This window comes from Stegodyphus dumicola, chromosome 7 (genome assembly GCF_044657685.1).
Source record: "Stegodyphus dumicola isolate Sdum_Otavi_A_Nest chromosome 7, ASM4465768v1".
NCBI classification, from domain to species: domain Eukaryota; kingdom Metazoa; phylum Arthropoda; class Arachnida; order Araneae; family Eresidae; genus Stegodyphus; species Stegodyphus dumicola.
Window position 1 is genome coordinate 105,804,976 of NC_140774.1, and position 14,478 is coordinate 105,819,453.

Genomic DNA, 14,478 nt, shown 5'->3' on the forward strand with positions numbered 1-14,478 from the left:
CTTTCGAATTTTAATAAAAAGTATGTTTGCTTCTAAAAACAAGTTTCGCTTAAAAATCGTTCCGTTTAATTCTTAGGGAAAAGAATGTTTTATTTCCAGAAAAGATTCTACTTTGATCCAGAATGTAAAAATGAAAAGAAAAAATACTTTTCCAATATATCGACTGATCTGGGTTTTGATAGCTTTGGTCACGGAATGATTAGATACTCCAATTCGTCATTCAAAATTTATGTATTGACATTTGTATTGATGTAGTTTTCATGTGTATGGTACCAATTCAGCGCATCCAAAACTGTTTTTTGACATTCTAAAGAGTTTAAAACAAAGAGTCCCTTCAAAGGTTTGCCTGTTTCCGTTCAACAATACTGAATATTAAAATACTCACGATGAAATTTCTTTAATTTAGTAATGTACTTCATTAGTTTTAAGAAATAGCAGAACATGTTACAAGATATTTTCTCCCTCCTTTTCTCATGCCTTTGTGGTATAGTTTGAAGCATAATCTACGCGTTTTCAAGAGGTCGGAGTTGGTAAGGGCATTGTCCATTTTTTATGTCTTCTGCTTCAAAATAACCTAATGACTCTAAAGTGACGCCGGAACTAAGGGTGGTGGACGATAATTCGTCACTACCAGGATTTGGCGATCAACTGGGTCCCCTAATTCCCAGACGCCCTTTAAAAGAGGGAGTATATAAGGCATTTTCTCTCTCCTTCCAACATGCTTTCCTGGTCTAACGGTAGCACACTCGGAGCTTATTCAAGAAGTCCAGGCACAAGTCCCGGCGAGAGCATTTCTCATTTTCCCTGTTCAAATGAACATTGCCCATTTTGTGTTTGCTCTGAGCAATAATTGCTTATTTTCCCATTACTAATGACTCTATAGTAAGAAAGAAAAGTGATGATATCAGCTCTTATTTAGGTGAAAAATAATGACAGGATCTTCTCTATGGATAAATTAATTTATTTATTATTTTGAAATTTTTTCAAGGATAAAACTTGGTGGATGCTTATTTAGGAGCAAACTGACTTATTATTTTAGAGAAGTAACAGATAATTTTAGAGGAACGTAAGAATTCAGGCTTTCATTCAGTGTTAGGAAAAATTGGAATTTTCAATGTGAAAATATAGAAACTGAGTGTTAGTTTTAATGAAGCATTATCCTTAATTTTTACTATAGATCACATTTGTTACCAGGAACTAGAGTTTTTCGGTTTTATTTGCAAATACCGTTTGCTGAATATTAGCAAAATGATTATACTTCTTACACATGTACTATTGATCATCTTTTCCAAAACTTACGTATTTTGGAAAAAGTTATTCAAAACGTTTTTGGTAAAAAATTAATAAATAAAAATGAACTTGCATAAGTGTTAAGACACATTAAGCAAACGGAATATCCAAATATCGATCTGGGTTTTCGATATTTTTATAGCTTTCAGCTGAAATTATACTTATTACTTTGTCATGAATGGATTTAAGTTTTTCGTGTGAGAATATTTTATTTTGTTACCATTCCTCTGTAAGATTTGCTTTTGTATAACTTTTGAAGAAATATTATGCTTCTTTATTCTTCTCTCCTATTCACTACGTATTGCATTTTCGGTAGGATCTAAGGCCGAAGAATTTTGATAGTTTCGGGGGAGTTACATAATAATCACAAGCTACCGTTTAGGATCGCACTCAAAGATCGCACTCATGTAGATGCATTAAGATTTGCAATAACAATGTTTATATATTTATTCTTATTTATGTTATTTTCTAAATTTCCTATCCCCAAAGGTGGCGAAAACATCCCTAAACCGTTATACCTTCACACCTGTGCGCCAACAGTAGGGAATAGGTTTTCTGGATTATTTGGCTTTCACGACATTGTAATTTTTCCATGGCATATTAAATTTCTAGTTCTCTGCAAATATAACATTGTTTCAGTCGTCGAAGAATTTCTTTCTTGCTGATAGCTCATTATGTAGATGAGCCCTAATGACTTTTCTAACAGAGTAAATTTTATTCCAAACCGTCCTTTTAAATCTGCTGCACGTTTTGTGGCACTAATTATGGGGTCCCAACTAATGTTAAATCTCCGATTCCTCGATGTTAGCTTGGAATGTGTTCAGACTTAAGTACATTTTTAGTAATTCTATGCATTTTCCTTCATTTTCTACATCGAAGATAATTAAACGGTTTACACCAAGATTTTTTTTTTTTTGGATATTTCGAATATTCTTACAATTTTTAAAATGACGAATAATAAAATTTATAACAGAACGTTTCGTTAATTTGTAGCATTTTGCTATATTTAGTAGCCAAGAAGGATTAGTCTTAAAATTGCATTTTGTGTCGAATGACTTAAAAGCGATACATCACTTTTCAAATTGCTGCCACCGAATACTATCGCTCTGTATTATATTTAAAGAAACTAAATAATGAATAATCTCCATGAATGTATCTATGTATGTTTCTCGCATTGTAAGAAACAACGATACCTAGAGTCATAAAAATTTGAATAACCTTTTCCTCCACCCGAATTTGGGTACCTGGAAGCCCAAATATTGAATTTTTTTATGATCTATTTCATATTTTATAATCTTTTAACGAATTTTTACTTAACAAACTCAACCATTTCAAAGTGAGCAGTAGAGCACTTTAAGGAATAAAACATTTTTATCTCCAGAGCGCGAGACTGCCTATCGGAAATTCTAAAGATATGCTGTTTTTAAATATTTTAGCCCAAATGCTCCCGAAACATGCATGTGTCTGTAAATAAAATAAGCGTCCCTTTAAGAGTGATATAAAATTCGAAAGCTTTAAGATTTTATTTATTTTGTTTTATTTTAGAAATAGCACTACTATTACTTATTATTCTAAACAAGTAATACTTTCTAAATACAGTTGATAGTTCTTGTGATATATTTTCTCTTGAAATGAATCGTTATATAAACAAATATTGTCTGCCAAAATTCTGAACAAAATTTGGAAAGTCCGAATTATTAAGAAAGGAATTAAGACTTAATCAACATTTAAAGTATAGCTTACGACAACTTTGAACAACATTTAAAGTATAGCTTAACAATGTATCAGAAAGTATTTTTCTACAGTAATTACATTTTTACATAATTAATAATTTACAAGAGTTTATCTATTTATATTAAATTTACAAAACATATCACATGGGAATGTACACTGCTTGTGCATTTCTTTTACTTCCAAATTAATTTTGCATTAGTAAATCATAGTCTTACGAAGTGTTGAAAGGAATTTTGGAATTCTAAAGAAGTTTTTATGCATAATGTATATGTTGCAATTACGCCAATATGGCATTGTCTGAATATTACGAAATGCTTTTCGGAGATTTTTATTCAGTGCTTTGAATACCATATATATTTAAACGTTCCGCAAGAGAATCATTTTGCCCTTGGTATTAGGTAAAATGATAGCCACCATTAAAACAGTATGGAAAAAAAAAAAAGATTTGCAATGATCCTTACGTGTTGCATCTTGTATCAACTGTGAATTCTAAAAGCAGGTACTTGTTCCCTTGTTCCTAAGGTAATTTTAAGCAGTTAGTGTTACTATGTGCTTATTACTTTTCATGTTTGAAAAAAATTAACTCTCCACGTCTGAAAAACTTGCCGTTGTTCTAAAGAATGTAATCTTAAAAAACAAAAATCTTTTTCGATTTTACGGCTGCTTTTGATTTGGAAACTAAAGTTAAGTCCTGCAGACCCTGCTAAACAAGACAGTGTATTATCATTATGTCTTAACTCACAAAGTACTAAGGAAGGTTAAAATAAATCATAACATAAATTATGACTTGTGCTACAGACAAACTTCGACTTGTGGCTGTTCAAATTAAACAATAACTGGAAATAAATTCAAACGCGATTAACGCAGTCTAAGAACTACACATTCAATAAAATAAATTTTAAGCTCACTCAATTATTCTACTGGCGTGGAAATTGAAAGTATCCGCGAGGGAGAAAATGCCAAAGTCGCAATAACTTTTAAATAGAGATTGCGAAAAACTAACAGTAGACGCGAGTGCCAGAAACTTTGTGTCTCTAAGATTCAAAACCCCTGAGCTTAACTAATTTGCGTTCTGGGCAGAGTACAGAAAAAATTTATAGTAAAGATCAAAGTTATAATAATTGGTTTATAAGGTATGCTAAGAATGTTTTCCCGCCTTCGTAGTGTAGTGATCAGCACGCTGGGGTCGTATTCCAGAGGTCCGTGGTTCGATTCCCGGCGAGGGCGTTGCTCATTTTTCATCTCTCTTGCTTCCAAAAAGTACCTAATGTCTGTACGGGTTAATTAAGGTAGGAAACTTACAAGTTTATTAGTGCTATTACAGTTGTATCTTCTTTTACAAAGTATAGTAAAATGATATATTAGTTGAAACTCCGTAAGTTTACACGGAAGTGGCTCTCACCTGAATGGTGTCATTTTTAAAAACTAAAAGGGCATACTATACTCAACTCAAATCTCTTAAAACTTTTTAATAATAAATATTCCTTGAAAATATTGGACACCACCAAAAATTTCCCACTTCACTAGCGGAGCTTTTATGTAAGACTATGTTATTCAAGAATCATTCTTTATTTAAAAGTAAAAACTTAGTAGCATCCAAATTCATAGCAGAAGAAAGATAGTATGAACCATGCTGAAGGTACCAGATATCCATAACATTTTTATCGCTTATACAGCTTTCTCTCTCTTTACAAGCATATTTTGATGAAGCAGAAGTTAATAATTATCAGAAATTAAAATTACCTAACTCCCTCTGGAGCGGCAAAAATACAAGTTACATTAAAATTTTCAATAACTCTTTCAGTGAAACTTCTGAGTCGTGTTTTATTCCATTGTTTCATTCGTTGTTCTTATGTTTCAGGAACAAGACGGCCCTCCAAACGTTTTTAAGAAGCTCTCTTCACAAGAAGATGAGGAAAGCAGCGAGCAGGAGGATGCGGCTCATGCGCCTCCGGCCTCCGTGCTACACCGCAGAAGGGCCCTCGTTCCGCCAAAGGTAAGCTAATTCATCTTTCTTTACTGATCTTTTCCGTATCGGGTACACCTTTAATTGACTTCCGTATCATCTTCCAGTTTTTGAATGTGACAGAACAGAATTATTTAGAATTTATACATTATTCATAAAAGCACTAGGGGATATAAGTCGATAATAAAAGGGTTAACACCAATTAGTAATATTTTCTCACCCAAGTTTTATTTGAAAATGCTCCTAAATGCACACTGTTTCTTTTAACAAAAATATGAAAACTTTCGGAATTACTATTGTGCAAGATACTTAAAAGTTTTTTATTTTAAATTCTTTTAATTGAAAGAAAATGTTTGAACTCTCTAGACCTAAAGGCTAGAAAAGTTCATTTTTTTGCTTGTAAAATAAATATGTTGACTTTAATGTCAGCAGCAATTCCCGTAAAAATCTGTAGCAGAAGCATTAAAAAAGGTAAAATACTCAAGTGTACTTATTAAAAGATGTATAAAAACACAAACAATCAGTTGACTTATTAACTTTATTCATATTTCGATGAACTTAAAAAAAATGTGGTAATCCAAATATTATATGAAAGGGGAAACTCATTTCGAGAATAAGGATTCAATGCTTGCAGAATTTGATTTCTCATGTCCTACATTTTATAGCCCTAGATTATGCTTGCAGAACGATTTGAATATGTTCGGAGTGACTTTGCCAGTAAACTTTCCTATTTTCGTGAAGTCTAGACTGCTGTCTCTGCTTTTGTTCGTTTTATTTATGCATGCAACTTGTAATTTTTTAGTGAACTTACTTCTGTAAGCTCCGTGTTGTACATCTGTGGTACTCGGGGAGTCTGTATGTTTTCAAATAAGTAAAATGATTTAGTGCCTATTTTCCAAAATGTTTTTATAAATGGCTAGTCACTTGCAACTCAATAGACTCATCACGAATTACCAAAATCTATTAGACATTCTACCTGTTCATCACGGAGGACGTTGCCGATGTTGCAGCACAGGGGCTACTGAATTATGCCCGCGAGAAAGGGAAGTCCGACCGATGTCCTACCTTTTTTTTACCTAGTATAAGTATGGTATAAGAGTGCTTTTCACGATGATTGAAGTAAAATAGGAAAACCTACAGGTCTTTCACCATTTGAAAAAGAGCTTATTGTTGGTGCCCCTTTAGCAGGAGCCTTGATTTCGAAGACAGCAAATCTCATTGGGTTCTCAAAAGCAGCCATATCAAAGGTTTTCAAAAGTCGGAATCAGAACCCACAGTTAACACGTAACTGCGGTTCCAGCACAATTTTCCAAGAGAGTGATCGGCGTCGTCTTTGACGAGTTTGACAGCAAAACAGGTATTCTACTGTGCTTCAATTGACATAGATCGTCAACCAAGGCTCTTCCCAACAGATTTCAACTCGAACCATGTGCAGAGAATTGCAGAGAATAGGAAGGCATAGTCGGGTGCCTGTGAGAAAAACCACTCATTTCTGCCCGACATGTAAGAATGCGTTTGCTGTGGTGTCGGGAATAAAGACACTGGATACCTGAGGACTGGAAACGAGTAATGTGGTCTGATGAATCACGCTATAACTTATGTTGCGCTTATGCAAGACCGTCGAATTTGGCGAGAATCCCATGAAGCCATGAATCCATTTTGACTTACACGTACTGTGCAAGGGAAAAGAGTGGATGTATATATATATATATAACAGAGTTTCAGAATAAAGTATATAAATAGATATACTTTATACCATAGTATAAAGTATATATACTTACTTTATACTTTAAAGTATGTATATTTTATACATATTATATTTATATTACATTTTCCTTACTTGCACTGTGCAAGGGTACAGAATGGATATATATATATATATATAATGTTGTATGATCTTAAATCCATTTAGAGCGAAAACAAGATATTACTACTTGCGCAATTGCTGCAAAGTTAGTTAATAATAATTTATTTCCTAAACAGTATTGATTAATTGATTATATTATCTCCTAAGTTTAATTAAAGTAGAATTATTTTAAAAAAGTGAATCCATACTGGTAAGTTATATTTTGAAAGATGTTTTGAAGTAATTTGAAAGCAAAATGTTAATAATGTTTTAACGGGGACTGGAGTTAAATCATTATGAAGATTAAAATTTCAATTGTAAAAGGAAAAATTAAAAACATGTAATCATTGTCATTGATCGGAAATTAGTTGACTTTTCAAGGGGAACAAACCAACTCCCATTCAATGAACAATAATTGAAAAAAAATACGTAAATACGAAAGTGTTTCGTCTTTACTCGAGTTATAAGTTAAAGCCAAACCGGCAATTCTAGTCAGGCCAAATATTTCCGCGAACAGAAGGGATTATGATCCAATGCTGATACTCAAAGAACTTATTCTTATGAAGCATTTTAGTCAATTCAATTTGGAGTAAAAATCAATTACTGTAGAGAAATCCTAATTAACCCGAGTAACCGTCCCCGACACTTTCATGTTTATGCATTTGAGTTCTATATTATTTGTAAAAATTAAACATTGGAAATTGTCATTATGAAATCGAATTCAAAGTAAAGTTGAAATAAACATAGAAGATTACAAGATTTTCGGACACCCTACACTTATGAGTCAGACACGAAGAGAACACTTTGCCAACTCCCCCCCACTAGAAAGAATGTAAGTTACTTAATACCTTTTCTGGCCTTTATATCTTCATGTACATTCACTGTTCTTATTATATTTGATTTTTTATATTATTATTTTTATATTATATTTATATTGTCTTTGATTTATTTACAAAGTTTGCATTATTTATCTTATTTTGTAATCTTCTATGTTTATTTCAACTTTACTTTGAATTCGATTTCATAATGACAATTTCCAATGTTTAATTTTTACAAATAATATAGAACTCAAATGCATAAACATGAAAGTGTCGGGGACGGTTACTCGGGTTAATTAGGATTTCTCTACAGTAATTGATTTTTACTCCAAATTGAATTGACTAAAATACTTCATAAGAATAAGTTCTTTGAGTATCAGCATTGGATCATAATCCCTTCTATTCGCGGAAATATTTGGCCTGACTAGAATTGCGGTTTGGCTTTAACTTATAACTCGAGTAAAGACGAAACACTTTCGTATTTACGTATTTTTTTCAATTATTGTTCATTGAACGGGAGTTGGTTTGTTCCCCTTGAAAAGTCAACTAATTTCCGATCAATGACAATGATTACATATTTTTAATTTTTCCTTTTACAATTGAAATTTTATTCTTCATGATGATTTAACTCCAGTCCCCGTTAAAACATTATTAACATTTTGCTTTCAAATTACTTCAAAACATCTTTCAAAATATAACTTACCAGTATGGATTCACTTTTTTTAAATAATTCTACTTTAACTAAACTTAGGAGATAATATAATCAATTAATCAATACTGTTTAGGAAATATATATATATATATATATCTTAGGAGATAATATAATCAATTAATCAATACGGTTTAGGAAATAAATTATTATATATATATATATATATATATATATATATATATAATAGAGTTTATACCCCGGTATAAAGTATATTAATATGTATACATTTACTGGGGTATAAATTACATATATTTACTGATAATACTCTCTGAACCAGTAATAGAGTGGGTATATGTTTATATAGTGGGTATATATATAAATGCCGACTGTATTACTCAGCTCAATGAGCTCAGTTTTTTTTATCCTTATATGTTAGTAAATTGTGCATTTTTCGGTCTAAAAAGGATTGAATTATGTTATTCTTATCTTCCAGTTAAGGTTTTTATGTCTGTAGTTAATCTGCATTCAATAGTTTTAGAATTATAAACAATTTAAAAGTTGTTTAAGTGCGGCTAAGCCTAACGTTTCTTACCATAGCAGCCGTATTTGTTTACATTTGAAGCTTAGCATAATAGTGAATTAAGTTTTTCTGCACCTTCAGTGTCCTTTTGTCGGGTGAGACCAAGAGGTAACTCCTAGTATTGTGCTCCAAAAAATCTGCCTTCTACCTGCTGGTCGAATTGCTTATTTTTGCTTAGAAATTGTAATTTTATTTGTAAAAATTGTTTTTTTAATTGTTTTCACCGTATTTGGTGTTTTATGTTTTTCTATATCTTTCAATTTTTAATGAAGATATTTTTAATGAAGATAAGAGTTTTATATATTTTTGCCTTGCTGCGAAGTGAAAACTGAATTAATTGAATGAGAATTATATCTCTAATAAAATTTCAGGAAATAAGTTTAAATGAAATGCAGGAAAAAGGGCATATAATTTAATAATGTAAGTCATGGGGTGTACACATCAGATTTTTGATTTAATGAAGCAAACAGCAGAATTAATTACCCCATTTAGCAGGTTTTTTCCGATTCAGTATAATAGGTTTTTCCGACTCAGTATTTCGTGTGAGCCAAATAGTCATCAGTGTACAAAATTGTAGGCTACAAGAGAAAAAAAATGCCATTTTCATACTTAGTGCTGCGTTTAAAAGGTTAATAAATGTATAAAATCGTACCTAACATTGAAGCTCTTTTAAAAACGGGAGAAACATAAAAATTGATACCTTTTGTTTCTTTCCCGGACATATTTCATTTTTTCTTGCAATCAACTTTCGGAGATATGCTGCCCGAACGAATAATTTTCAAAACTAAGGTCAGATGTATGTCTACTCACCTGGATTTACCTAAGAACTTGTTCCTCATCAATACTTAGAAAGTTTGCTCACACTGATACGTATTCTCCAGCATGAAAATCATGTACGATGGAAATTTACGGCTTTCTCAGAAATATTAAAAGCGGCTAGAGCAATTGTATATGTGCCGGGTGGTATTACTCGAAGATAGCTAGGTTAATAATATTTTACATTTCAACAACAGAAGTGAACTTCAAGCATCTTCCTCCGCAACCATTTTTAACACATCATTACATGAAATATTTATTCGAAACAAAAATTCGTATTTAACTCACCTCAACGTAGATGTTGAGGTGAGTTAACTCACCTCAACTCACCTCAACGTATAAAATGAATTAATTAAGTTACACCTAGTTTAAATATACCTATAACAATTCACTAGTTTTATTATACTTTGTTTGCTAAAGTAACGTGAATTAACGTGAATTAATTTACTGTACATAAGTATGAGGGCGTAAGTACTCTCATACTTAGGTACTGTATACTTAGGTACAGACTTACATTTGTGCAATCAAGCTTTTACTTTTTCATGTAAAAAAGTTAATATCTTTGGTGTTATTTTTAATTTTGCTTATTTCTCCAGATGAAAAAGTGTAATCAAATTTAATAATAAAAAATTTAGCTCATGAATTTTGTTTTATTTTTTAGAATATGGATTAGATAATTTTCTTGTTATCTGAGTTTTAATCTGTGACAGCGCAAGAAAAAAAGCACGTTTTTCAGAGTCAAACATTTCTCAGTTTTCATTTCGAGATAAAATACAGCTTCAGAAAGAAAAGTTGCTGGGTGGGAAAGATAACAGAACTTCTTGAACTGCCTGACAGAAAATCGACTTATTTTTAGTTGGACTCCGTGAAAGAAGTGGAAAAAAAACTTGAATAATACTCATAAGGTTCTTTTTCCCCAAAAATTCATTTTTGTAGTGTTCGATTTAATCTTGCAAAAGTTAGAGATGCAGTAAGTGACATATATATTGTTTGCGACCAGATATAATTTTAGAAAACCTTTACAACACTTAACTGTCAAAATTTAGATGCTTTAAAAGTGTCTGCTCTGTTTTTGTGATATATTTTAAGAAAGCTTTGCTGTTCGCGAAAATGTTTTAATTCGGAAGGAATTCTTGCAGTTAGTTGATCATTTTTTAAAATGTTTTATTACAGCCGGAGATTAATTTTTAACACAAATTACCATAACGCTTTTTTGCACCAATTTGCTTTGTTCCATCTTTTCGATTTTTAAGCTTTGCATTTGCAACTATGGTGTTTAAACCTGTAAGTTAGGGTTAAAATTATATATTTATGGCCTATGTTTTTGTATATGCATATAGTTTATAATTATAGTATAATAGTTTTCTTACACTGGTTTCATATGCATTGCCAATTTTTAAAGTGTGTAGCATTACCATAATTATAGTATAATAGTTTTCTTACACTGGTTTCATATGCATTGCCAATTTTTAAAGTGTGTAGCATTACCTTGGGAGGCACAACTAAAAACGAAACTTACTTGGCAAGAAAATAAAAGCAAACACTTCTAGCAAATCAGATTCAACAAAATTATTGTATACAAAATTTAAAAAAATCTGAAAGCTTTCAGATTTTACATTATGTCCAAAGGGACGTTTTTTTAACGTTTGGTGTGTTACTTTTATCTATTAAATATCACGTTCTTGGCACTTAAACCATAAAATTCAGTTCAACAGCAATATCGCAAAATAATTTTAAAATGAGCATAACTTTATAATTTCCGATACACAGCCTCGCGCGCTGGAGATAAAAATGTTTCTTTTTCCGTACACCGCTCGCTTTGAAATTGTTCAGTTTGTTAAACAAAAATTCGTGAAAGTTTTACAAAATAAGAAATCCCTAATAAAACAAATTCCAAATTTGGGCTTTAACAGATGCCCGTATTCGCAGTAGGATTACGTCATTCAAAATTGGATGGCTCTAGGTACTGTTGTTCTATCACAATGCGAGAAACATACATACATTTATACCGATTCTAAAATAATTGAAGAAATAGATTGTGATATGCTTTTTATCGTTAGCAGGAAGCATCCAATAAATATTCAGAATCAACCATTTTTCTGTCTAAATTAAATTTTGAACTCAAATTAAACCAATATACAGCATTTTATTTAATTATTATCACATTTGAAATTTTCAGTGCTACGAATGCCAGATTCGTTGGCCAAATCCATCGATAATTTAGTCATCTCATCATCGACAATATTACCTTTGGGTGCAACACAGGAACCAACTAATATACAGAAGGTGCCGTTTAATGTGATCTCGATTGTCCACGACTATTTTGATAACATTACCTGAATGATAACATTAAAACGAGGAAAAAAATTCCTTCGAAATAGCAATGGAATTGTAATTAATTAAATATAAATGAATTTAGAAACATACATAACTAGGTATTTTCACAGCATTTTAATTAGGATGAGGAAAAAAATTGTTTGTGAACTGTACACAATAGCTTTAATGCAAAAGTTCATTTATGAAATGTTCGTAAAGTTCCCGGAAATTATTTGCCCAATGCCGAACTCCTAATCTTGATACTTAACAAACATTCCTTGTCGAAAGAGAAATAATGAATATAAAATGAGGCCAAAAAAGCAACTTTAAATGTTTTCATGGATTTTTTTCCCAGAAGCAAGTAAAAAAAAGGGGGGGGGAATTCTGCAAACATGTTTTTTGCTCCTGAAGAAGAGGGACTTGTGTCTGATCGCCTTCAGAGTTATTCAAAATCTACACCAAACTAAGGTTACTTTTTATGCTTAGTTTTAAATGGATGACCGAAATCGGAAGCAAGGTGTTGGGTGATTTAATCCGTTCTTTGGCAACATTTTTCTGTCATTTGTCAATTTTTATAATCCATTTTGACCTTATTTGACAACATTTTTCTAAATTTCTAATAATTCCCAAATTTTAAATTTAGATGAAACTTTATTCTACAATAATTTGATCATATTAACCGAATTGCTGATTATAATAAGCGAGGAGTCGAATCCCCCACCTTTGGTTTCGAGTAAGCAGTCAACTTCTGTTAATCGCAATTTTGCAGCCTATCACTACAAACATGCTAATTATAAAGAAATGTGCTGATTTTGCTTAAATTTAAATAGTATAAAAATAAGACAAAGGGAAAACAGTATACCTCAAGAAGTAAACTGCGTAACAGTTTTACTTTCAATAAAATCAATTAGTCATTTAAAGCTAGGAAGTGATTTAACAGATACATTGTAGGTAACTTTCAGAAATGGATTCCTTATACCTTAATGAAAGTGCTTTAAGCTAAGATATAGTTTGAATTTAAAATTTGTGCTCAATGTTCTACAGTTATAATGCTGAAGAATTCATAGATTTAAATCCTGTTTGTGCTAGTTTCAGGAATCTTCTATTCATTTCCACTTCTTTCTTTTGAATGCTGCACAATCGCAGGTAACTCAAATTTAATACTATACTTTTTGAATCCAGCAATTACTCAACTCAAATGGAAAACGGTTTTAGATTCCAAAGCTGAGATTAAATTCCTTGTATTTAAGTATATAAGTTACAAATTAAGACTCATTTCGAAATGAAGTTATCTATTGATCTGATAATTATTTTTAAAATAAACGCAGCACAATGGTAAAATAAACTAAAAATGGATTACTACGCAGTGTTAGCCAAATAGTTTTATATGTTTAAAATATTCCTGAACACAAACGCAACACACAAAAAGTAATTCTTTTTCTTGAAATCACCGAAGTTTGTTTTTGCATTTCTGTTTTCAAAGTAAAATAGTGTGAACAGAAAAATATTAAAAAAATAAATAATTAACAAAGCCTGAAAATTTTCAGATTTTAACGGTCGCCCAAAAGAGTTTTTTTTTTTTTTTTTTTTTTTCACAATTGCTGAGCTTGCAGTCTACTAATCTGCTGTCATACTCACTCCTACTAACCCCCCTTTTTTTCGTGTTTTTAGCTTTATTATTAAGCGCCTTTTTTTCAGTTACGGCATATACAATTGAACAGCTACATTTTTTTTCAGTCTTTTCTGAATTCATCATATCAATGTTCAGTTTCCTTACTAAGATGGCTTTACAAAACTTTTTTTGTCTTTTTATTATTAACGTTAGTTGGTTTTACTTTATTTGTTAATATCATGTTCTTGGCACTTACGCCACATAAAATTCGACTCAATAACAAATTTACAAATATTTAAAAATAGCATATCTTTAGAATTTCCGATAGACAGTCTCGCGCACTGTTTTTTCCCACATAATGTTGCCATTGCTCGCTTTGAAATCTTTGTGTTTCTTATTCAAAACTTCATTAAAATTTTACAAAATGTGAAATAACTAATAAAATAAATTCAGAATTCAAAATTAAGGCTTCCAGGTGCCCATGTTCGGATGGAGGACTACATTATTCAAAATTTGATGGCTCTAGGTACCGTTATTTTTGCACAGTGCCAGAAACATGCATACATTCATGCAAATTCTTCATTATTTAATTCCTTTAAATATAATATATTTGGTGGCAACAATATCAAAAGTAGTAGATTATTTATTGTGATTCAACGCAAAAATGCCGTTGCGAGACTAATATCCTATTCGATACTAACGTCCCTTTTGGGCCAAAAAAAAAAAAAAAAAAAAGGAAACTTTATTTCTGGACGTGATCTTGTGTATTCGTTCAACATCTGTTCGTGCTGCTGGCTGAGTTCGAATATTCAATAAAACAGAGAACTGCAAACTACCTTCAGACTTGA

At 31.4% G+C, this 14,478-nt stretch overlaps 1 protein-coding gene across 1 annotated transcript in view; it reads left to right on the top strand.

The window, feature by feature from the left end:
* LOC118180869 (uncharacterized) overlaps positions 1–14,478 on the top strand; it is a 778,920-nt gene that overhangs the window by 472,125 nt on the left and 292,317 nt on the right. The window contains exon 7 of the mRNA XM_085820677.1: positions 4,886–5,020. Coding sequence (XP_085676803.1) covers positions 4,886–5,020 — 135 coding nt within the window. The remainder of the gene's footprint in view (positions 1–4,885; positions 5,021–14,478) is intronic.